This window comes from Artemia sp. Qi Xiang Cuo, chromosome 4, assembly GCF_049724085.1.
Source record: "Artemia sp. Qi Xiang Cuo chromosome 4, ASM4972408v1, whole genome shotgun sequence".
In the NCBI taxonomy this organism is placed as follows: Eukaryota; Metazoa; Arthropoda; class Branchiopoda; order Anostraca; family Artemiidae; genus Artemia; species Artemia sp. Qi Xiang Cuo.
In genome coordinates, this window is record NC_142797.1 from 22,744,990 (window position 1) to 22,772,220 (window position 27,231).

Sequence of the window (27,231 nt, forward strand, 5' to 3'; positions counted from 1 at the left end):
GTTAATTCAGCCATTATTGAACACCTAAATGCGAACAAGCTACTATCTCCTAGCCAGCATGGCTTCCGCCCCAGTCGATCAGTTGATACTAACCTCATTGATGCTTACGAGCATGTCACAGAACTTATGGACACGGGATCCCCAGTTGATATGATATTATTAGACTTAGCGAAAGCATTTGATAAAGTATGTCTTAGGAGACTAAATTCTAAACTCCATGCAATAGGCCTCCACGATGAAGTCCTAAATTGGACAATGCAATTTCTTACCAACAGGAAGCAGATGGTAAGAGTATTTGGGGATGGTGGATCAATTTTCTTCTCTGAATCAGCAGATGTAGAAAGCAGAGTACCCCAAGGCACGGTTTTGGGCCCAACTCTATTCAACATCTATATTAATGATGCATCTTCAATCATAAAGAATAAGATTTGCTTATATGCTGATGATTCCAAAATAATTTGTCCAATTTATGACCCCCAAAGTACCAAAGACATCCAAGCAGATCTTAATGCACTCTCAATATGGGCAAAAACCTGGCGACTAGAATTTAATATCCAAAAATGCAAGGTCATACACTTTGGAGCAAACAACCCTCTCAGCCAGTATTTTATGGAATCCAATTGTGGTTTTAAACAGCCACTTACAACCAGTCACTGCGAAAAAGATCTGGGAGTCTTGGTTGATAACAAGCTCAAATTCAACTTACACACGCAGTCTGCAGTAGCCAAAGCCAACCAAACCCTCGGTATAATAAAGAGAACGTTCTGCAGTAGATCTCCAGCAGTGATTACTAAGCTCCTAAAGGGCCTGATCCGACCAAAATTAGAATTTGGGATGTCCATTGCCACGCCAGTTAACAAGCTTGACCAATCGATTCTGGAATCGGTGCAGCGGAGAGCAACGAAATGCATAAGGGGTTTTCAAAATTTGCCATATTCTGCAGACTCCAGAGGCTCAAAATACCATCTCTCACATACCGACGTAAGCGAGGAGATGTATTGATGACATTCAAATTGATCTGCAACCACGATATCATCCCTGACTTATTCCAGTTAGATAGTTCGTCAAGAACAAGAGGGCACCCCTAAAGCTCTACCGGAAACGCGCTAATACCAGGCTGCGAAACAAATTTTTCTCCAACCGTGTGGTTGGCTTATGGAATTCCCTTAGCCAGAATGCAGTCATGTCCCCTAATACTGAAGCCTTCAAATCAGCTGTTGACAGAGATTGGTGCAGCAAGCCATGGCGCCCAGTTTGGGATGCGCCCGATGAGCTGAGCCACCATCATCATTGACCGGCGTCTACAGGATTCGTCCTTATCACTGGCTAGTGCGATTTATATATATATATATATATATATATATATATATATATATATATATATATATATATATACTCCTTTGTAACACTCCTTTGTTATATCTATTTTTTTATGTACTGCTAGTTTGGTTAATGGTAATGAAATAAAATAGGATGAATATATAATAGTTTAGAGACAAATTTGGGCTATATATTTGCACATTAGGGGAGGGTTTGGGGCAAAGCATAGCGTATATTAAATACGTAACCTAATCTCAGTACCTTTCCCCCCCCCCCCAGAACCCCAAAAACAACACTTTAAATATCTTATAAGCAGTTAAAACCATGCTACACATTGTATTTCTCTATAGCGGTGTTTTAAATCATCCCGTAAAAACGTGTTTTTCGTCGCGTCTACAGTTTGACATATATAAGAGAGTAGGTATAACGAAAGAGTACCTATATTGTTATACATGACATAATATATTGTGCAAAGGATCTAGTCACAAAAAAACCGTCAGACAGGTTAACTGCGAGAGACCGCTATAGAGAAATGCAATGCAAAGCGTGGTTTTCATTGCGTTTATGATATTTAAACTGTTGCTTTTTGGAGTTGAGGGAGGGGGAGGTATTTAGGCTAGGTTACGTTACGTATTTAATATATGCTATGCTTTGCCCCCCCCCCCCCCTAATGTGCAAATATATAGCCCAAATTTTTTTACAGACTTATATATATATATATATATATATATATATATATATATATATATATATATATATATATATATATATATATATATATATATATATATATATATATATATATATATATATATATATATATATATATATATATATATATATATATATATATATATATATCCTATTTTATTTCATTAGCTTTAACCAAACTTGACTTTTTTAGCACTATATAGAAGTCACCATCTAATTCATAAGTACCATATATATATATATATATATATATATATATATATATATATATATATATATATATATATATATATATATATATATAAGCCTAAAATTGAGGCCATTGAGAAGAAAACGTGTCAAGAAACAGTTATTACTTCATATTATGCAAAAAAATTGTAGTTACCAAACTTTGAAAGTTATCTTTTTTTTCAGAATTGCATAAAATGACTCATTTTACTTGTTGAAAACTTAAAACAAACATAAATTATTACGCATATAAAGGGCGTTGCCCCCTCCTCAACACCATGCTCTTTACGCTCAAGTTTTTTAGTACTCTTAAAAAGGCGTCTTAGCCTATTGTTCTAATTAAACGGCCCTTGTCTTTCGAGAGTCATTCTTAAAGAATTGGGCCAAAATTCAAACTTTAGTGTAAAGAGCGAAGTGTTGAGCAGGGGGTAACCCCCTTTACATACGTAACAATTTCCGTCTTTCTTAAGTTTTGACATTGCTCCTTACTCTCAGTTGAAAAGACTTTCTTTTTTTTTATTTCTGATCGGTTTTAAATAATGCCAGGAAATCTGGCCCCACCTTCACGGAGAAACCCTCTCCCCACGAAAATATCCTCTAGACAATTCGATCCTGGTGAAAATTTACCCAGGACAATTACTTTTAACGACCCCGCGCATAAAATTGAGACAGAAAAGAAAGAGCAAGACATAAAAAAAAACCTTTGTATAAGAATTCTGGCAAATTTCCCCAGTGCTTAATATCCCCTGAAAATTTCACTCCTTGGAAAATTTTCTCTCCATGGAAAATTTACCCGTGGAAAACCTCCCAGCAGAAATTTTGTCTGCCCCACCCAATAATGTATGCATACATCTCAATAACGAACACTATGCCCAAACAAGGGGCAAATTTATGACCTAAGGACCTAAACCCTGGGGATGTGGGGGGGGGGGATCATGTTATAACCAAAAGCATGTTTATTGGGCCTTTTAAAATATGATGAACAAAATGCCCATCTCAAAATTTTGATCAGACGACTTTGGGAAAAAGGTGTGTGGGAGGGACCTAGCTGCCCTCGAACTTTTGGTCACTTAAAAAGGGCACTAGAACTTTTAATTTTCGTTCGAATGAGCCCTTTCTTGATATTCTAGGAGCACTGGGTCGATACGATCACCCATGGAAAAAAAATAATAAACACGCATCTGTGATCTTTCTTCTGGCAAAAAATACAAATTTCACATCTTTGCAGATAGAAGCTTGAAACCTTAACAATGGGTATTCTCTGATACGCTGAATTTGATGGTGTGATTTTTATTAAGACCACTTGACTTTCAGGGGGGGGTTTCTCTCTTTCTTCAAAAATCAGGAAAATTTTCTCCGGCTCGTAACCTTTGATGGGTAAAAAAAACTTATTGAAATTTATATATTTGAAATCAGCATAAAAAGGCAATTTTTTTGATATGTCTATGGTACAGAAATCCCGTTTTTTAGAGATTCGGTTGCTATTGAGCCGGTTCGCACCTTACCTACAGCTTGTTACCACGAACTATTAAATAATGTAATTAAAAAATAATTTTATCTCATAACCAGTGAAGTTCTTCTTTGGTACTTGTATTTCTGAAATTTCTGAATTTTGAAGACCAGCATTGATGACAAAAAGACAGTGTGAGGTTTTCATTGAAGCCTGTTGGCTAAATCGTAAACGAACTCGTGTTTAAAAAACTGAGAATAAAATGCATTGTTTTACAGATAAACTCTTTTCACGAGGATAGAAAAATTTTCAAAATTTAACTTCAAAATTTGTCCAGGATATGGAAAGTCCAGGAGACTTTTCCCTCCCCATTTGATTCCCTGATCTCTCATTACCTTTCCTGTACTCCTTAAGACAAAGTCCATCAAAATAATCCATATAAAGGGGGACAGAACACATCCCTGCTTAACTCATGTTTCAATACGAGACCAGCTGCTAACCTCATTTCCTACCTTAACCGCAGCAATGTTATTCTGGTACATGGCACTAATCACTTTAATGTGTTTGTCTGGTATACCATACAAGGATAAGACCTTTGCTAAAGCTCTTCTATCAACAGAATCGAACGCTTGCTCATAATCTATAAAACTGAGGACCAAAGGTGTTTGAAAACTCAGGCACTTCTCAATTATTGGCCTAAAAGTGAAAATATGGTCGTCACATCCTCTACCTTTTCTAAAACCGCATTGTTCTTCTCTTAAAACTTTGTCTACGGCATCTCTCAGTCTAAAAAGTATCATATTACTAAGTAATTCACTACTTACAGAGACGAGACCAATGCCTCAATAATTACCGCACTCACTTTTATCACTTTTCTTATAAAGTGGCTTAATTAAGGTTTTCCTAAAATCGTTAGGTACTTCTAACGACTGGAAAAGAGTACAGAAAATCTGCAACTACGAGTGCCGCCATGGCTTCTGACTCAGATAGTGATGTTTAATGTCGTGTTTTTAATCTTTTCTGATGAATATTTTTCGTAGTAAAGATTAGTTGGAACCTCAGATAACTCAAAGTTTAAAAAGCCATTTCCAGTTTTAAAAATAAAAAATGATTTAAGGTGATTAAAAATATAGTGAAAGACACGGTCTCTATTGTACCATTTGTAGGTATATATCAAACTTACCTTAAAAGGTGAGTGGAGTATCTTTTAAAGGCATTTTGGAGAAAAATATTGTTTCAACAATGAAATCTCCAGTACGTGTTAAACCAGACCATAACCCCCAAAGCCACTTCTTTAATCAGTCTCAATTGAAAAAGAATTTGTTTCTGGTATTGTTTGTAGGCGGTAGCTTATGTTAGGGAGGGCTACAGGAACGATCCTCCCCTCTATCGAGATCTTCATAAAAGGGAAAAGGGGATATGCAAACTATCAAATGGAAAATCAGGTCTCAGCAACGGCTTTTCGGCAATATACCGTAAGAATACAAAGTTAAATGCAATTTTATCTGATTTGTATTAAAATTGTCATTTGGGATCAATTTCAAGCGGTGTTATAAATGGTTGTAAATGGCCAAAACATGTTTCTGTAATAATATATGTTACTCCGAACAATTTCGTACTGTCAGGAGTAATGTACTGTATTAGAAGAGAAAGAAAAACAAAGAAATGGAAAGATAAAGTGAATGAAAATATCTTAAGCAAAATTTTCATAGATAGTACTTTACGTCACCGACGATCCGCGTGTTACGCAAAACGTAACACGCGGATCGTGTTTTTATGTTGCTGTTTTTAATTTCAGGCATGGTTTAAAGTTCTCATCAATAAGACGGCTTCTCAGTTTACTTCTGAAAATGTTCATGCTTGAAAAAAGATTGTTTGCATTTATGTTTATAAATGGAAAATTAAATAAAATCAAAAAATAGAATTTTCATTTGAATAATTAAAGAATAATAATCAAAAAGCTGAAAATAATCACGTTTTCCTTCTTCAGGCCATTCAAAGCCAACCAATTGTGTTGTGAACTAAGATCACATTTTTCTTCTCAAATATTTTCAATTCAACACAAAGACATTTGAGTTTTGAGTGATACATACCATTGTTTTATTTTAATTCTTTTTAATCCAGCAGCTGTATTTCAAAGTTACCACTGTTAATTTCAGAAGGAGAAAATTTACACTATTTGGTTACTGTCGCATTAGGAGGATTTTTTAAAATGCTAAAATTGCTCTGCTGTTTTTAAATTCCTGAAACCTGCTGAGAAATGCTTCCCCATATTTAAAATTATTGTTTAAAAAGGTGCTTATCAATATATTTTTTTTTTTACAGGCGATGCTTCAGTAGGCTAGGAAAGTGAAACAATGTTTCCCTTTCCAAATCCTGAGCAAAAACGGATAATTTGTTTTTGATTGTTGTTACTTCTTCTAATATCAAAACAATTACATTTCCTTTCTCTTGTAGTTTATGATTAAGTAGATGAGACGAAATGCCTACTATGAAATTAAAGTTCTGAATCCACTGATTGTCTGTTAGTTTCGAATAGTGAATGCTCTTCTCTAAGAGAAATTCTTTAATTTCCGGAAAAACGGACACAAAACATTTTAAAACATTCCTTCTCGATAATCAACAAACCTTGTGTAGCAGAAGATCAGCATACTCAGTCTCGATTTCAAACACGAATTCTTGGAACATGCCATGATTAAGAGCTTTAACTAAAATGGAGCTGATAATAGTAATCAATAATTCCGGAAATTACGGTTTGAAGACATTAATGTCTTCCGGAAATGTTCGTGCACAAATCACTTCCTGGTGAATGATACAATGGTAAACAAGTATCTCGTGATCGATTTTTTCGTTCAAAATAGCAACAAACCCTTTTCAAACGCCGGTTATACTTTTATCGAGGGATATATAATGTTTATCCATTCACTCAATTGCAGCCCATGCGATATCTTCTCCGTCCGTTTAACCTTTGAGTAGCAATAATCCTAGAGATTGTTCTTTAGGGCTTAAAAGAGACAAAAATCTATCAAAGTGAAACTTGCACTGCATTATTTATGTCACAAGACTCGTCAACTGCTATTGATAAACCCAAAACCAATTGTCTGTCTAGTAAAAACTATTATCATTACTAAATTCAGGAAAATAAGTATATATTTTTTTTAAATACTCTTTTATTACATGTACATAGAAATTATATATACATGATATATATTGTATATATACATATATTATTATATATACGTTATATTATTATATATACAAATATTATATATATATGTAACGTAACTGCGTAAAAAATAAATAAAAAAAAATCAATCATCAGAACTAGTAAAACTTTTAATATGACCAAAAATAGAAGACAACTCCTAACAATTGGACAAATGGAAGTTATGAAATTTTGTTTTATGAATCTATACCGGAACCACAAACATACATAGCAGGTGCAATAAAATCGTATAATATACCTATAAGATCTGCAGCTAGAAAGAAAAAACCGACAACGACAGACACGGTAAATAAGAAAGAACAAGTGTTGCCAATAAGACAAAACAGAAGCCAAATAAGCCAGACAACGTTATTTAAATACAAAGATAAGCCAAGGCCACAACATAAACAAAGAGTAACACAAGCCATTTACCCGTCAGTCACCATCAAAATAAGCCAGTCTGGCGGAAAATTAGCCAATGTAGCAACACTGGACAGAACTGTTCATACTGCAACTGACAATCCGTGATGCCAATTTTTTCTCCCACTACTTAAGAAAAATTCTGCGCGCGCGTACTTGTGGTACCTTGGAATCACATCCAAGTAAGACATAAACATACAAACAATTTCAGCCGGTAGCTTGTGCAGGGTTTGTGTTTACGTTTACAAAAACTAATAAAAATCAAACTCGACGTTCTTTACGTATTTTTACAACAACATAAAACTTTAATTACCTATCTATCTGTTAATTTTAGCCAAAAATAATACATATTCTTGATTAATAGAATTTTAATTTATCAAATTAACATGTAATTTTTAAAGATAATTTCTAAAACCACTTTGGCCTGTTATAACATAAAAAAGAAAACGATCAAGAATGGGGTTTTTAAAGTTACTTACTTAAAGTTCTTGCTCGGCAGCGTCGCCAGCGTAGAGGGAACCAGTCGTCAGCGCCGTCAGTCTTCTCCAGAGTGGTCGGTTGAGGGCGAGGGTTGTCGCTTCAGCCGGGTTGATGTTTCTGGAGGCGAGCCAATCACGGATGACGTCCGCCCATCTGGTGCGTGGTCTTCCCCTAGGACGCCTCCAGCCGTTTGCAGCTGGATCGAAATCGAAGATGAGCCGGGCGGGTGTTTGGGCAGGCAGACGGAGCAGATGACCATACCAACGCTGCAAGCGAGACTCAAGCTGCTCGGACAGGGGTGGGAGTTTGAAGGACCTGAGGATTTCCGAATTTCGTACCCTGTCGGACCATCGGGAGCGTTCGATTTTTCGGAGGTGTTTCGTCTGGATGGCATCTACCTTCAGCGTCTGTGTCTGAGTCAGCGACCAAGTCTCGGCAGAATAGAGCAAAAAATCTCGGCAGAATAGTTTTTAAAGGCCGAAAGAAAATACTGAAGAAAAAAACAAAGCTAATATTTCGAGAGAACAACCGTCTCTCTTCTTCAGCGTGAACAAAATAATATAAACAAGTAAAACGCCGAAAAAAAAAAAAAAAAAAAAAAAAACAAACAAACGCGGAAAGTCAACAAAACCAATTAGAAAACCAGCCAAAAAATTAAAACATAAATACAATTCAATAAAAGACAAAATTATAAGAATTAAAATCAAATACCTAACGACCATGAAATGTGTTATCCGCCAATATCCACGATTTGCACAAAATCCAAAAACTTTTAACTGCCAACGCCGGATACTAACGAACAACAATTTTGTTTCGCTTTGTTTGTTATTTAAAAATCCAATTCTTGATAATTTTCTGTTTTTATGTAATTTGTTTTAACCAAGTTTTTTTTTATGAAGATATCATTGCACCTTCCGTCGATAGTTGTATCAGAGCCGCACTAAACGAGCCAAACAGTCATGTGGCCCTGGAGCCACACTTTGCCGACCACTGGGCTAATGTTTTATAAGAAGGTTGTGTTACATTTCCGAACGTTCAAAAAAATGTAGATGTGGCTATAAAGTAAAAAAGAAAAGAAAAAAAGTCTAAGGCATGCTCGCTTTTATGGAGAAGTTACAAAATTTTTAGTCGAATTAAAAGTATGACATCGATTTTTTTTTTCTTTTTTACCATACGCAATTTCTACTTAGGAAGCTTATGAGAGGGATTAAAATGCTCTTGAATGTCCTCAACTGACAAAAATACCTCATTACATATAAACAAAATTTTGCTGGAAAAGTCTGAATTTCTTTTCATATAAATAATTATCCTCATTTTTTAGGATTGTTCAAACCGAAATTCTGTAGTAAATATATTTTATAGGACTTATTCATTTTAATTGTGGGCCACAAAAAATGAAAATACTGGAAACTACCATTCATTTTACAGTTATTGATGCATACAATCTATCACCAAGAAATTGGGGGACAAAAGTATAAGAAACATAATACTAGATTTTTAGCCCTAAACGAAAAGCATATAAAACACAGTAAAAAGCTTTCCAGTTTTTGCTGGAGGGAAAAAGCCACAGGCTTTTTATTTCAATTGAGCTTTCATGGACTAGTACTTTTTTATAATTTTTATTTTTATTTTCAGTATTAAAATAGTTACAAATTTTTAGGCGAATTAAAGATACAAAAACATTTCAGTGTTCCTTTTTTCCTAATTTATAGTACAGGTAATTCTTACTTCAAAATCATATAAGAAGAATTCAAATGAGATTGAATGTCCTCAACGGATAAAAACTTCTCGTCACTGACATTAGAAGTATATAGTTTTACCTTTTCATCAATATTCATGTTCCTATCACTCTAGATCAAATTGTCCTAATTCTTCAAGTTTTACGAAATTTGTCATTTTGTCACAAGCACAAGGGCTATATATGAAGATAAATTTTTCTAATACAATCATACGTCTTATCACACAGCTTACACTTAAACAGATTGTGGCTAGGATGCACAAACTGCACATGGGCTACCAAGTTTTTATTATAGTTGCACTTCTTGCAGCATAACTCGCAACTAAAAGGGTTGGAATTTACGTGTAAAGGAACATGTTGGTAGAAATAAGCAGACATAGCAAATTTTAAAATCATAGAACAATAAATAATGACAAAATAAATAGAAATGAATGAATGTAGTAAATTTAATTAAAAAAATTGTGTAAGAGTGGGTCAAACCATGCATCCAATTAAAAGCAATCAACTAAACCTGTGCAACTAATTATATATCAAAATGGACAGTAAATAAAACTCAATTTTTCGTAAGCAATAAGAATGAGCCGATTAAAAATTCTAAGCAAACCATGCTGAATTCCAGAATTTGTACATAAGACATAATCAACCAAATCCTTAATTTTATGATCTAGAATAACATGAGGATATAGATCCCAAAATAGATAAAAAACAGACGTGTTATATTCATCTTAAAACAATATCCTATTCTGTAGGTTTTTACTAAAAGGTATAATTAGGGATCAGCCTAATTCTTCAAGTTTTACAAGATTTGTCTTTTTGTCACAAGCACGAGGGCTATATATGAAGATAAATTTTTCTAATACAATCATACGTCTTATCACACAGCTTACACTTAAACAGATTGTGGCTAGGATGCACAAACTGCACATGGGCTACCAAGTTTTTATTAAAGTTGCCCTTTTTGCAGCATAAATCGCAACTAAAAAGGCTGGAATTTGCGTGTAAAGCAACACGTTGGTCAAAATAAGCAGACACAGCAAATTTTAAAATCATAGAACAATAAATCATGACAAAAATAAATAGAAATGAATGAATATAGCAAATTAAATTAAAAAAAATTGTGAAAGAGTGGGTCAAACCATGCATCCAATTAAAAGCAATCAACTAAATCGATGCAACTAATTATATATCAAAATGGACAGTAAATAAAACCAAATTTTTCGTATAACAATAAGAATGAGCCGATTAAAAATTCTAAGCAAACCATGACGAATTCAAGAATTTGTACATAAGAAATAATCAACCAATAGACGTTCTATATCTATCTTAAAAAAATTTCATATCCTGTAATTACAATTTAAAATGTAATTATTGTTCATACTTTTTTTTATCAGTTTATTTAATTCCAAAACGAGGTATCACTTCTTTGCCAAATATTAAGAACAAAAGAAGTGTTTTTCCACTCACTCTTTTAAAACTAACACCATGATCAATTCCTACTTAGAAGGCTTATGGGAAGAGTCAAAATGTTCTTCAATCTCCTCAACTGATCTAAAATCCTCATTACAAATATTACATACAAATAGATTCTCAGCATTCGTATTTCCGTCTACCGCAATAGATTTGCCTTTATTTTTTGATTTCTTACACAATTTGTCATTTTCTACACAAGCACGAGAGTTTATGTGTACATCAATTTTCCTAATGGTATCATAAGTCTTACTACACAGCTTACATCTAAATGGATTGCAACTGGGATGCACACGCTGCACATGGGCTACCATGTTTTTCTTATAGTTGAAACTTTTACTGCAGAACTCACAGCTGAAAGGGTTAGGAGCATGTCCATCGATAATCAGAGACTTTCGTTGCATATGTTACAGTCTTTTCTCTCTGAATTTTTCTTTTGATTCCTCATGGTTCTTGGTTTAGAACCAAAACGCAAGTCGCACATCGTGCATTTATAAGGTTTATTACCAGTGTGAATATTTACATGATCATTCTTTTCCCGTTTATCCTTAAATGTTTTGCTGCAAAATTCACAGCTATATGGTCTTGTATCACTGTGAGATTTTATATGGTTTCTTAAACCATTTATTTGACCAAAGCTATGGTTGCATATCTTGCATTCATACGGTTTTTCTCCCGTATGGATCCTCATATGTTCAGTCAATTGGTGTTTTGAAGAGCACTTTCTTCGACAGAATCCACACTCAAGTGCTGTTCCCTCAGTGTGTATTTTCATATGTTGTGAGTAAGTCTGCTTCGTTAACAATTTTGTGTTACATATTTCACACTCAAATAATTTTTCTGGTCTCTGTCCACTCTCTTCTGTAGTATGCTTTTTCAAATGCCGATTCAAATCAGACATACAATAGAAATTATTTCCGCATTTGTCGCACGTGAAATTCTTATCGCCAGTATGTCTTTGTATATGCATTTTAAGGTCAATGTCTCTAAGAAAACCTAAACCACATATATGACACAAGTATTGTCTACCCTTTACACACTTTCGCAGGTGACGTAAGAGTGATCTACGGTTGACGTATGTCTTTTTGCAAATACCGCACTCATTAAAATTACTTTCTCTAACGATGTTATTAGTTACTGGTTCTGAATTACTTGTAGGTTCAGCATCTGAATTTTCTAAACGTTGCACACCCGGTGCAATTTCTGTCTTCTTGTGCACTTGCAAATGAGTCACTAGCTCTAAAGGCCAGGAAAACGATTCAGAACACTTGTTACATCTTAATTCACTTCCATCTTTGTGGGTCATCAAATGACGACAAAGATGATACTTCTTTTTGAACTTTGTTTGACAAAAGGGACACTGATGAATATCATTGTCATTCTCAGTTTGCTTGCATTGTGTTCGTAAGTGCTGTAGAAAATACGTGCGGTCTATGAACGTTTTTCCACACGAAGCGCAATCGTAGAGATGAACTGAAGACTTACCTACGACAGCACCCTCTACTTTTTTGTGCAATTTGAGATGTGTCACACAATGAGCACGAGTAGAAAATAAATCTGAGCACTTATAACAAACAAATTTCCTTATACTATTGGGAACATCTAAATGAATTTGACTTTCATCATAAGGCACATTCTTAGAAACAGCTTCATCATATGATATTGATTTATAAGCCCCTTGTTTGTAAATTTGCAGGCCTGAAAAAATAATTAAAATTTTAAAGTCATATATAACAATAAACTCCACAAGAAATACCAATCCTGCAGGATGAGGTCTCCAACTTTTCTCGCCTTCAACGCTTGCGACGACACAAATAGTGTTGATTTACCTTATAACACATACGTCATGGAAAACCGCCTTCCTATAAAAATTTTTTTTTCTGGCAATAGTTTAAAGAAAAATTTATATATTTCGGATATGCGAAAGGTCATAAAATCAGGATGTTGTACTAGGATAATTTAAAACTGTATCCAACCCCCCTTATGTTCGGAAGCCGTCTTAATAAAAAACAATGACCGAGCATACGCCCCCCCCCTGATCCATCCATGTAAAGACTAACAGATAGTCATCAAGAACAAATATATCCTCAGCCTTCGGATTCGCCATCGGCGTTGATGCCATAGTGGTTTGTCTATGAAAACGCTTTATAAGGTAGCCTCTCACCCAAAAGGAGGGGGGAGTAGGGTTAGACGCATGTTAAAATATCACTAATGACCACCAGATCAATGGCAGAAAAAAAATAACATTTACTCAGTAAAGAGATACAAACACTGAGACTAGCTATTTGTTCCGTTGACAAATAAAAACGATCTCACTATATTCATTTATCATAAAAGTTAATTATCATTTGTCCGATGACGAACTGAAACAATGACGGTTAACCCAATGACAAGAAAAAACAATGACAGTTTATCCGATGACAGTTTTGGTAATGAGAAAAAAATTTATGGCAAAAAATAATGACCATATTATTTTATGGTAAATTATCTGGATACGCACTCAAGTGTTTGACATCACAGTTTCATACACTTTCAAAACTGAGCCAACCCGTTGCGCTGCAGAAAGGCTCTGTATCCCAGTTTCCTAGGCGTGAATTTCAAGATTTTCTGGTCTTTTTCTGGTCAGATATATTTATATATATATATATATATATATATATATATATATATATATATATATATATATATATATATATATATATATATATATATATATATATATATATATATATATTATATATATATATATATATATATATATATATATATATATATATATATATATATATATATATATAAAAGCACTAAAAGAAATATTATACCTTCACTACCACTCTTGTCTGTATCAGAATCTGAAAATTCATAATAAATATTTTTGTTCTTCCTTCGTCTCAGATTCAGTTCTTCTTGAACAGGTGATATTGATTGGGTAATGGAAAGACACTCTTTTTGAACGTGTCTTTGAGGTATATACTCTTCATCCAGATCTTTAAGGCCATTTTCTTGATTTTGGTTGTCCGGATTTGATTGATTGGGGATGAGAGGAAGTACGGTATCCATAGCAACGGATGCTGAATTCACGTCCTTGTTCTGTGTTATGACTGAATTGAATGTACCAACTTCGGGATCTGGAATAGTAAGAGACAAAATCCTTAATTCAGGTAATTTTGCTTTACTCATATTGTAATTACTGTCATTCTCGAAAATAAGATAGTTTAGTGGTGTCAATTGTCGGATTTTAGAGAGATGGGCGGATGTATTTTTGAAATCTCAGGGGGAGCGGGGAAATTTTGTTATTTGTTCAATTTTCTACGAAAGTACAAACAAAAAAACACATTTTCAAATAAAAATACTAAAATTGAAGTTTTTTAAAATCTTTAAAGGGGGAGGGGACCAATACAACTTCTACTGCCTCACAATTGATGCCACTAGAGTGGTTCTTCCCTTTCCGGTCTGCTTCTGGAAGACACACCAAAACAGCCAAGAAAATACAAGATCAATACCACCTTATTTTTTACGATGCAAGTATGAGCTTTCTTTTTGTAGAGGTTTTTACAACTAGATATTCAAAAAACCTAAAAATACAGCCCTTTGGAAAAAGTAAAAAAGAATTGACAAAAAAAACAAAACAAAAATATGTGACCAATTCCATTTCTATTGTAACATTTAATAAGCAATTTAATCAATTCTGAAACAGATGAAAAGATTTCATCTATTTCTAAATTGTTTCAGAGGATAAAGCAACAAAGAATTACATATATTATAATGTGATCATCTTAATCTATACATTTAGCTGCTTAAGCACTCAAAAACATTGGATCTCTGCTCAAACTCATCTCATTTACTTGATGATAAGGTTTGAAAGTCGGTATATTCGCATAAATTTTGAAACAGATGAAAAGATTTCATCTATTTCTAAAGTGTTTCAGAGGATAAAGGAACAAAGAATTACATATATTATAATGTGATCATCTTAATCTATACATTTAGCTGCTTAAGCACTCTAAAACATTGGATCTCTGCTCAAACTCATCTATTTACTTGATGATAAGGTTTGAAAGTCGGTAAATTCGCATAAATATTAATGTGGACCATATTAGGAAGAGTAGTAAAACCCTGTTTTTTGTTGTTTTTCTATATTGAAAAAGAGCATGGATTAATTAAAAAAATTATATGCTTGAAGTAAAAAGTAAAGTTGGAACTTCATCGAGCAATAGTTTTAAAGTAACTCAACAAATTATAGTTTTTTTCATTATTTTTGGGAGTCAACAAATATATATATATATATATATATATATATATATATATATATATATATATATATATATATATATATATATATATATATATGTATATATATATATATATATATATATAGTCAGGGGCCACCAGGCCCCGGCACGCTTCTATATATAGACTCTCACTGTCGCTTGTCTTCTCAACGCAGACAATTGAAGCCTTTTCTTGATGTCTTGACGTCCAAATGAACCTTAAATTATAAGTAATGCCGTTGTGTCATTAAAATTTTTTATTTGTCCTTTAACTTTTGCCTCGGCTTGTCTTTTGTCATTATGAAAGACATATCGCCAGACCTTTGTTTCTTTTAATTATTCAGGTAGTTGGACAAAAACTTCTTTTTCTTCCAACAATTTATCTAGTCCAGGTTTTGGTTTTACAATGTATGTAAGGCATTCGCGACCACCCTTGTTTCTTTAAATTGTTCAGGTGGTGGAGCAAAAACATCGACTTTTGCCTCGGATTGTCGTTTGTGATTATGAAAGACATATTGCCAAACCTGTGTTTCTTTTAATTGTTCAGCTGGAGGGACAAAAAACTTCTCCTTCTTCCAATGACTTACCCAGTTCTTGATTTTGATCCATTTTTTTTTGATTTTCAAATGTATGGTAGGTATTGACGGACTTATCCATATGAAAATCCAAAACCCGATCATCATTGCTATCATTATTAAGTGGTCTGCTTTGTTACACCTCGGCTTATCTTTCGTCATTATGAAAAACATATTGCCGAACCTTTATTTTTTCAACAAAGATATGGTAGGCATTGATAACCTTATCCATGTCAAAATCCCAAACCCAATCATCACTGCTATCATTTTTAATTATGATACGTTTGATTCTCACAGTCCAGGTTGATTTCCATTGACTCGCTGCTCTTCATCTTTATTTTTGACTCCCTCACTTGTTTGTAGTCGTATGTCTTCTAACTGCGTGTGTCTATGCTCTTCATTTTGATTTTTAACACGTTAGTTCAGGTGCTGTTTCCAAAGAATCATCATTTATAATAACGGAAACTGTAAATTTTGTTTTTCTGGGCCTTCCAACAGACATTATATTATATAGATAACTGTTGCGTCAGAAACTTAACAATCTTATTTATAATATGCATGACATCATATAAGAAAATACTTATATGATGCCATAAGAAATGCTCATATGATGTACTAACATAGTACATGACGTCATTTGCAAAAAACCAAAATTAAGGCCGTTAACGATTTTTCTCAAGACTTCTGACCTATCTAGATCGTTTTTTTTTATGCGAGAATATCCCAATTTTTTATGCGAGAATATCCCAAGATACCAATTTTTCCGAAAAATATGGAGCCGTTTTCGACAAAAAATAAAAATGTACATAATTATTACTCACATATAAAATATATATATATATATATATATATATATATATATATATATATATATATATATATATATATACTAGCAAATTTTTATACGGTAAGCATGCGAAAGTATATTCTTACCTTCAAAAATCGATGAATTCAATATCAGTTGATCAGGGAAAGCCTCAGACATCTGGACTGCAATATCCGATTCAGTTTTAAAGTCCAGCACGCGATCTGTCCCAGATGGTCGAAGTCCTTGTGACAAAATAGAGTCTTTAACATCGTGGCTTATAGAGTCTTCACTTGATGATGGTCCTTTGTCTTCTAAATCTCAACGGAAATGCAGTAGATATAGATATTTCTTATAACATGTATTAGTCATCCGATCAAAATTTTACAAAAATAATGACAGACAAATAGACAATATGGATAAGTGACAATTGAGAAAAAGTGCTGGTAGGCTTACAAATGCCATGATAGAAATGAGTAAGTTAAAACAAGAAAAAAGACATAAGATGAAGAGACAAAGAGCTTTCAATAGGGCGGACGGTATTGGTAAAACTGTGGTACCGCTAAAACAAAATAATGGTAGGAACGGTGATAGTAGAACTTGTGGCACCACCATAGATTAAACACAGGTGGCCACGAACTTGTACTTCATACACTTGAATTGGGACAGTTACAATAATATACCTTTACTAGTTCCTTTGTGATAAAACAGTGGTTCCCCTTTAGTTTTTTGCAGGCACTTTTATCCCTGAAAAAAGGAAATGAGCTAGTTCTCTTTATTTGTTCGATGTTGCAAAAATCAAACAACTTTTTACTGTTTTTTAAAAAATATATATATAGAGATATAATAAAAAAAAAACTTAGTTTTTGCATTTCAAAAATAGAATAAAAAACACAGAGATAGTTTAAAAAAAAAAAAAATAAAAATAAAAAAAATACCAAGGTTTACGAAAAAAAAATTATTTAATTAAAAATTTATTTTTTTTGCACCCATCGTCACTTAAGATAAGTTATCAATGCATCTAAGCACAACGTAAAGTACCAGCAAATCAAGGAGAAAGAAAGTCATTTGGACAATCAGTGAAATAACAAGCTAATAAAATCTGCTTCCACCGTCAAGTAGGTTACCATTAGGATACCGCTCTCGTTGTGGCGCCACTCAAGGAATGATTTACTGCCTTACTCAACAACTTCGGATCTAAGGTGTCTAATATTTTGAGTTATATTTTGAAAATATACATATTTTCAAACAATTTCCGAAGAAAAAACGATTCTAATCTAGAAACAGGTGGTAAAATAGAGAAAAAATATACAAATAACCCCTTGCTCTAGCCGCCTCCTTCCTTTCTCCAACAGGTACCTGCAACTCTTAACTCGAACCTCCAAACCTTTTCAAGATATTATAAACACACTATTTTGGTGACCTCGATACGCAGAGTGTATTCTGATTTATCTTCAGTCAAGTTTAGAGTCCACTTGACCACCCTCTCCTCATTGAACCTCTCAAAATTTCAACCGAATCCCTTACGCTGTTTTGTTATTTGCAGGCATGGTTTTTGATAACTTTGATACATAAAATGTATTTGGATTCAATTCAACCCTGCCCTCCATATTCCTTGAAGGTTTCAATTTAATACTCCGAGCCGTTCCTCAGATATTGCATATACACTAATACGACAACCAGGCAGTACAATGACTTCACTTTAACCCCAATCATGCTTAAACCTTCTACAGCTCCCATAGGTGCTTCATGAGCAAAAGCTGAATTATTTCCTGTTGTTTGATCTCTTTCTCCAAATAATTTTTTTTACTATCCCTTGCCCCAGCCACCCCCTTCCTTTTTCCAACAGTACCTGATACTCTTAAATCCATCCCCAATCTTTCTCGAGACTTTGCAGACATGGTACTTCGATGACAAGGGTGCAAACAATGTCTTTAATTTAACTAACCCCCCCCCCCCCCCACCAGAAAATTCAAAATCTACTACACCTGTCCATGTTCCATTTCCTGGATATACTCCTGTAAACTAGAAGTATCTTCTCGAATTAAGACTAATCAATAACAAAAAGTTATTTGCCCATATTTGGATCCTTTAACCACCCTCCAGAGTGCTTGATCCTTTTGAAACAGGGAAAGATTCCTGAAAATTTTGAGCGGGTAGCACATCAAATAATAAACAAGCCCCCTTTGCCATCCAAAAACTAAGTTGAGGCAATTAGTAATTTGCATTATTTACAACCCTCGGCCCGGGTGTTTGAGGTCGTATTTTTCTTAAAGCATACTTATTGAATCTGTCTGCTCCTCTAAGCGAAATGTTTATACAAAAGTTTTAATTGGGTGTACCTCTGGATTAAGGGAGAAGAACGAGTAGCAGAAAAAAATCATGCGAGAGGGTCTGGTTGGCTTCCTATTGCTTTTGTATCCTAAAGAGAGCCAAAAATTTTCAATTTCCAGTAGAGTTACGCTATCTAAATGGTAAGACAATAAAAAAAGAAGGCAATTTTGCTCTTTAATTTCCAGTTTCCACTGCCTTTAATTGTAATTAATTAAAAAAACTTTTTCCACAAAATAAGTTTTTCAACAAAAAGTAAAGAACTCCATCAAACCAAAAATGAGCGAAAATAGAATCAAAAAATCTACCAAGCATACAACTATCACAAATCAGTATCAATAAATAAATGAAACCCAACACGAACAGAAATTAAAATCAAACAGTTCATGGTAACGAACTGTAAGTAAGGAGCGACCCGGCTCAATGGTAACCAAAACTCTAGAAAACGGGTTTTAATACCAATAGATATATCAAAAGAATAAGATTTTAATGCTGATTTCAAATATATAACTTTCATCAAGTTTAGTGCTACCCATAAGTGCCTGAGAAAATTTGGCTGATTTTCAAAAAAGGGAGAAAGACCCCCTAAAAATTATAGAACCTTAATGAAAATCACACCATCATATTCAGCGTATCAGAGAACCCTACTGTAGAGGTTTCAAGCTCTTATCTACAAAAATGTGGAATTTTACATTTTTTGACAGAAGAAAGATTACGGATGCGTGTTTATTTATTTTTTTGGTTTTTTTTTTCCCCAGGGGTGATCGTATAGACCCAGTTGTCCTAGAATATTGTGGGAGGGCTCATTGGAACGGAAATTAAAAGTTCTAGTGCCCTTTTTAAGTGACAAAAAAAAATTGAGGGCACCTAGGCTCCCTCCCACGCTTATTTTTTTCCCAAAGTCACCCGTTCAAAATTTTGAGATAGTCATTTGGTTCAATAGGGTCTCAAATATGATAAATATGTCTTTAAGGATGACTTAATACCCCGAAGTCCCCAGGGGGAGGGCTAAAAGTTATGAACTTTACCCAATGTTAACATATAGTATTGGCTATTGGGAAGTATACAGAAGTTTTCAGGAAGTTTTTTTTCTGGTAGTGGGAGGGAAGGGTGGGTCGGGGGTTATGTTGGAGGATCTGTCCATGAAGGAAGTTTTCATGGGGAAGGGAAATTGCCATGAAGGGGGCGCCGGACTTGCCAGCATTATTTATTGGTTATTGGGAAGTATACAGACATTTTCACGAAGGATTTTTTCTGGAGGGGGGGGGGGGTAGAGGAGGGGGTTACTCTGGAGAATCTTTCCGTGGAGGGTGTTTTTTTGGGGTAAGGACATTTCTATGAAGGTGGCGCCGGATTTCCAAGCATTATTTAAAAAACGATCAGAAATTAAATAAAAAAAAACAAGTTTTTTTCAATTGAAAGTAAGAAGGAACATTAGAACTTAAAACGAACAGAAATTATAACGTATGTGAGGGGGTTCTCCCCCAAGTCAATACCTCGCTCTTTACGCTATAGTTTTTTTTAGTGCTTTCAAAAGAGCTATCTATTCTAATTAACCGGCCTTTGTGATTCAAGGGTTTTTTAATAAATATTTTTCTTAACTTTTGACTTAAAGACTGTGGTATTGACTACGGGGAGAACCCCCTCATATACGTAATAACATAGACGTAATAAAAAAAAAAAAATAAAAAAACAAGCGATACAGTTCAATAGTAAATTAAACTTTTAAAAACGGAATTTCGATGTCAATAAATGTATCAAAAGAATGTGTTTGTAATGCTGATTCTAAATATATAAATTTTATTCAGTTTAGTATTACTCATCAAAGGCTACGAGCCTGAGAAAAAATACTCGATTTTTTAAAGAGGGGGGAAACATCCCCTAAAAGTGAAAGAATTTTAATGAAAATCACACCGTCAGATTCAGCGTATCAGAAAACCCTATTACATAGGTTTCAAGCTCATATCTGCAAAAATCTGCAACTCTGTATTTTTTGCCAGAAGAAAAATATACGAATATAGAAGTTAGTTACGTAAATTAATTTGTAAAGACATCCATTTAGCAAAAGAAAAGTAAAATTTTTATGCAAATTTTGTTTACTTATTCAATAACGGTTAGCCAAAATAAAAGCTGCATTAACTAAAAAACGATCAGAAATTAAATAAAAAAAACAAGTTTTCTTAACTGACAGTAAGGATCAACATTAAAACTTAAAACGAACAGAAATTATTCCGTATATGAAAGGGGCTGTCCCTTCCTAAACGCCTTGCTCTGTACGCTTAATTTTTTTTTATTTTTTAAAAAAACAGAGTTGTGAGACAGAGTCAAACTTTAGCGTAAAGAGCGAGACGTTGAGGAGGGGACAGCCCGTTTCATATATGGAATAATTTCTGTTCGTTTTAAGTTTTAATGTCGCTCCTTACTTTCAGTTTAAAAAACTTGTTTTTTTTAATTTAATTTCTGATCTTTTTTTAGTTAATGCAGCTTTTATTTTGGCTAACCGTCATTGAATAAGTAAACAAAATTTGCATAAAAATTTTACTTTTCTTTTGCTAAATGGATGTCTTTGCAAATTAACTTACGTAACTAACTTCTATATTCGTATATTTTTCTTCTGGCAAAAAATACAAAGTTGCAGATTTTTGCAGATATGAGCTTGAAACCTATGTAATAGGGTTTTCTGATACGCTGAATCTGACGGTGTGATTTTCATTAAAATTCTTTCACTTGTAGGGGATGTTTCCCCTCTTTAAAAAATCGGGTAAATTTTCTCAGGCTCGTAGCCTTTGATGGGTAATACTAAACTTAATAAAATTTATATATTTAGAATCAGCATTATTAACACATTCTTTTGATAACTTTATTGACATCAAAATTCCGTTTTTAAAAGTTTCGATTACTATTGAGCCGTATCGCTTGTTTTTTTATTGTTTTTTTTATTACGTATATGTTATTACGTAGATAATTTCGGAGACCACACTGCCTTTCCATGACGATAAATAAAAGTTCAAATAGAGATAAAATCCTTTTAATAGACAGTGATTGATAGGAATTCCCAAAAATACTAGATATTTCGGTCACATATACAGTGACCGTCATCAGTAGTAAAACTAAAATAAAACAATTTCTTCGGCTTTAAAGCAAGATTCTAAGTCTGAAGATTTCATTTCAGCCCTTTCAGAACATATTTTCAGTTTTCCAAATCATTTTATTTTGTTCGAGAATGTCTCTTTGATTTCTAGGGATCGGGGTTTAAAGCAAAATTTTCGTGAAACTCTTGAAATAAAGAAAATCTTATTCAAGAATATTGCTTTGAATCGGGATACAGGTGAATTTGGGCTGAACTCTATCTATGATAATTTATTAAAATCTGACAGAGTAAAGTTCAATTCACCCAGTGTAGTTGACCTTTGTCCAAATGTTATATCATTGAACGCTAATGAACCGAATCCAAGAAGGTCAAAGAGAATAGCTTCCGCCTGTGCTTTGAAAAGAATGAGAGATTCAAATAATATGTAGTGTTATTTGATTTAGTATATAAACTTTTGTTTTAAATTGTTTTATTTTAGTTTTACTACTGATGACGGTCACTGTATATGTGACCGAAATATCTGGTATTTTTGTGAATTTCTATCAATCACTGTCTATTAAAAGGATTTATCCCTATTTGAACTTTTATTTATCGTTATTACGTATATGAGGGGGTTCTCCCCTTAGTCAATACCACGCTCTTTACGTTAAAAGTTAAAAAAAAAAATTGATTCAAAAACCCCTGAATCACAAAGGCCGTTTAATTAGAATAGATAGCTCTTTTGAAAGCACTAAAAAAAAAATGTATCGTAAAGAGCGAGGTATTGACTTGGGGGAAAACCCCTTCATATACTTAATAATTTATGTTCGTTTTAAGTTCTTATGTTGCTTCTTACTTTCAGTTGAATTTTTTTGTATTAATTAATTTCTGATCGTTTTTTAAATAACGCTTGGAAATTTGGCGCCCCCTTCATAGAAATTTCCCTTACCCCAAAGAAACATCCTCCACGGAAAGATTATCCCGAGTAGCCCCCTCCTCTAGCCCCCCCTCCAGAAATAAATCCTTCCTGAAAATGTCTGTATACTTCCCAATAACCAATAAATAATGCTGGCAAGTCCGGTGCCCCCTTCATGGCAATTTCCGTTCCCCCATGAAAACTTCCTTCTTGGACAGATCCTCCAACATAACCCCCGACCCACCCTTCCCTCCCACTACCAGAAAAAAACCCATCTGAAAACTTCTGTATACTTCCCAATAACCAATAATATATGTTAACATTGGGTAAAGCTCATAACTTTTAGCCCTCCCCCCGGGACTTCGGGGGATTAAGTCATCCTAAAAGACATAGTTGTCATATTTTCGACCATGCTGAACAAAATGGCTATCTCAAAATTTTGATCGGGTGACTTTGGGAAAAAAAGCGTGGGAGGGGGCCTAGTTGCCCTCCATTTTTTTTGGTCACTTAAAAAGGGCACTAGAACTTTTAATTTCCGTTCCAATGAGCCATCCCACGATATTCTAGAACCACTGGGTCGATACGATCACCCCTGGGAAAAAAAACAAAAAAAAAAAAAACAAACAAATAAACGCGCATCCATGATCTTACTTCTGGCAAAAAATGGAAAATTCCACATTTTTGTAGATAGGAGCTTGAAACCTATGCAGTAGGGTTCTCTGATACGCTGAATATGCTGGTGTGATTTTCATTAAGGTTCTATAACTTTTAGGGGTCTTTCCCCCTTTTTTTGAAAATCAGCCAAATTTGCTAAGGCGCTTAACTTTTTATGGGTAGCACTAAACGCGATGAAAGTTATATATTTGAAATCAGCATTGAAATCTGATTCTTTTGATGTATCTATTGGTATCAAAAACCCATTTTCTAGAGTTTCGGTTACCATTGAGCCGGGTCGCTCCTTACTTACAGTTTGTTACCACGAACTGTTTGATTAAAATCAACCATAGGGTCCACGTTAGACCCTCTCGCATTAAGACAACAGAAACTAATTACAAATTGAGGTTGACCTAAAATATAAAAGTGGTTAAGCTGTGAGACATTTCATAGGCTCAATCACCACAATATTTTCATAAAATAATGATTTTTAAAAGCTTGGAGATCAAAAGATAATTTCCCCACTAGCCGGATAATACTACCAAGTACTTTTCGCAGCAATTTCTGATTGTAGTTTCAGTAGAGCTTAAATTATATTTACTACATTTTGAACTGCGACAGAGGAAGGGTTGCGCAAATGTACCTCCTAGGCTTAAATATTTCTGTCATTGGTAAAGAAATAAAAAATTAACCTGCGCTCTGTTCTCGGTTGTCACATCTGCCAAACGGCAAGAAAGTCAACTTTTTAAATAATAAAATTGCAATTTTGATTTCAACAGAGCTCAAAATTCCTTTCAGTCTCTGTTGAAATATAGATACATATTGTAGAGTGTATACAAGGACATATAGAATTAGCATTAGTAAAACCAAATTTACAATCTTTTTTTTTACTTTCCTAATTCTTTTTACAATCTCCGAGTGGGAAATAGAGGGTAAAGAACAGAGAATCTATAATTTCGTAATTGATGTGACAATGGAGGAGGGGGTACACCTTTCTTAAAAATATACTCAATAGGTACTCCTTACCGTTAACAATCGCTCTAGTCGTTACGGATTGCACAGATAAAACCGCAGGATGATGGGCTGCAAAATCATGTTCAATTTTGAAGTCTGGCACGCTATCTGTCACAGACAACTGCGATCTACATGATAAAATTGAATCTTTAACGTCTGGGCCACCATCTTTGTCTACAGAGTCTAAAATATCAGGCAGTAAATGTTGGTAAATTTACTATATCTATATAATACACAACATTGTCATTAGATAAATTTTTATTGAAATGATACTACTAAGACAGAATCTTTTCAAAAATACATGTTCATCATGCTCTGTGATTCCAATTCATGATATAATCTAAATCAATTACAAATATACATAAAAAACACTTAGCAAGAAAGATTTTGTTAAGCATAACACAAATTACTTTTGCATGGAGTCAAGCCCACAGTCGCCGCCAGTAAGCATGAAACTAGCATTGAGCTAAGGTTACTTCAATTACATAAGGCCCACCCTTACACTAAGGTGTCTATAAGTTTTACCCATTTAGTTTCATAAACAATTAGAATTTGAGGTTTTTCAAGATTTCCTTTTCTTCTGTTATTCTGTTGGTTAGTATCAGGCATTCCTGCTAATTAACAAACAGTAAATATAGATCAGTTATTTTACAGATTAATCAAATTGTCCTAACGCATTTTAGAAGGGTTCCTGATTCAACATTTCGCCATGGCTCTACGCCAGAAGTCAACTGTCATTAGTAATGTTAAAAGCGTCTTTTCATACATTCGAAAACAAACAATAACAACCTCTTTTTCTTAAACAAAGAAAAAAGAAAGAAAAAAAGATTTCAGCCCCAAAACTTTTATAGGTGTGATCAAGTTCAATTTTCGAAATTCAAAATATCTGACCAAAAATGGAACCTAAGAGTTAAGATTTATAGGCTACAGCATAGTCAAAATGAGATCGAACTGATATAAATTCGAAGAACCAATAAAAGACCCTTTCATGATTGAGCAAAAAGTCAAATCTAGTTAAGGACATACCCATAATTCATTCCCCTTGACATTAGTGATAGGGTTCTATTTAAATTTACAAGGTACTATTTCACAAATTTCTTTAGTTAATTTCACTCACCAACAAATCTAATTACTTTTATGTCATTTTGTGTCTTTTTAGAAGTATTTCGTAAAAAACAGTTTTAATAGGTTTTATTGGCATGTTCAAAAGTCGATATAACTAGCTCTTAACATACGCAGTCCATTTTTTCCAAAAACCACCGATATCACAATCTTCTAGCATTATTAAACCCAAGAATCTAAAAATTCACACCCTTCAACATTTTATATATTATTTTGGGTCTGAATTTTCTAATATCACACTTTTCAAATAAAAATATATCACATCATTAGCAAAAAACAAGGGAACTAACCCTATGACCTGAGCATAATCAATATTCTGTTCAGCCAAACATCAAGTTCTACTTGACATAAGAATGGAATCGATCAGAACTTAAAGAGGTTTTCCTTACCATTAACAATCACTCTAGTTGTTATAGATTGCTCAGATACAATTTTAGAGGGATGGAGTGCAAAATCACTTTCAATTTTGAAGTAAAGCCCACTATCCATCACAGTCAACTGAGATCCACATGACAAAATTGAATCTTTAACGTCTGGACCACCATCTTGAACTAAAAAGTATGAAAGAACACCCAGTAAATGTAGTTGTACTTGCTATATCTATATAATACAAAGCAAAGTCATCAGATGAAAATCTTATTGAAATGATACTATTAAGACAGAATCTTTTCAAAAGAACATGTTGATCAGGCTCTGTGATTCCATTTCATGACCTAATCATTAATAAATATACATAAAACATACTTAACAAGAAAGAGTCTGTTAAGCAAACAAAATTTCTTTTGCCGAGAGTCAAGCTCACAGTCACCACAACTAAGAACGAACCACCATTGAGCTACAACGATCCATTGGCAAATTTGATATGACAATTTGAGGGAAACGCTCCATACTTGAGAAAGATGTGAAATATACCCAAGCCATGAAGAAAAAAAGAAAAAAAAATCCCCACATCATTCTGCAAAACTATCTTTTCACTAGATGGCATTTGCACAAGTTTCAAATTCAACAAACGCCATTTCTTATTAAAGTGAAAAGATTCTAAGCTGTAGCTAAGATTTCAAAAATATTTTATGGAATTCCATGTGGTGTGCAGGGAGATATTAGGTTTGAAATGACCTCTCACCATCCTACCTGCATCGGTTTGTTCCTCTATGGAATAGAATCAATAACTCTGAATAGTTTTGTTGCAAATTTTTTATAATATTTGATTATTTCGATGACCATCCCATATACAAAACCTTCATGGAGAAATATCCAAGCAATGTATTCAAATATTTTAAACGAACAGTTAAAAACGAACAGAAATTTAATCGTAAATACTTTTTTTCCACAACAAAAGTTTCTCACAGAAATGTAAAGAGCTATAATAAACTAAAGATGAGCAGAAATAAAATAAGTTAATTTTTAAATCGTAAAACTACCATAAATCTCAATCAAATAAATAGGAGAAAACC

At 33.8% G+C, this 27,231-nt stretch overlaps 2 protein-coding genes across 2 annotated transcripts in view; both read right to left on the reverse strand.

Moving 5' to 3' along the window:
• The window catches only part of LOC148952893 (uncharacterized), a 448,257-nt gene that overhangs the window by 82,607 nt on the left and 338,419 nt on the right, over window positions 1-27,231 (reverse strand). The gene's annotated exons all lie outside the window — the stretch shown is intronic.
• On the reverse strand, window positions 6,884-26,447 carry LOC148952896 (uncharacterized). The gene is given in 6 exon segments (XM_089088145.1): window positions 6,884-11,413; window positions 11,416-12,717; window positions 13,842-14,147; window positions 16,799-16,984; window positions 24,668-24,838; window positions 26,167-26,447. Coding segments are annotated over 6 exon segments (2,433 nt in total). The 5' UTR covers window positions 26,267-26,447; the 3' UTR covers window positions 6,884-11,045.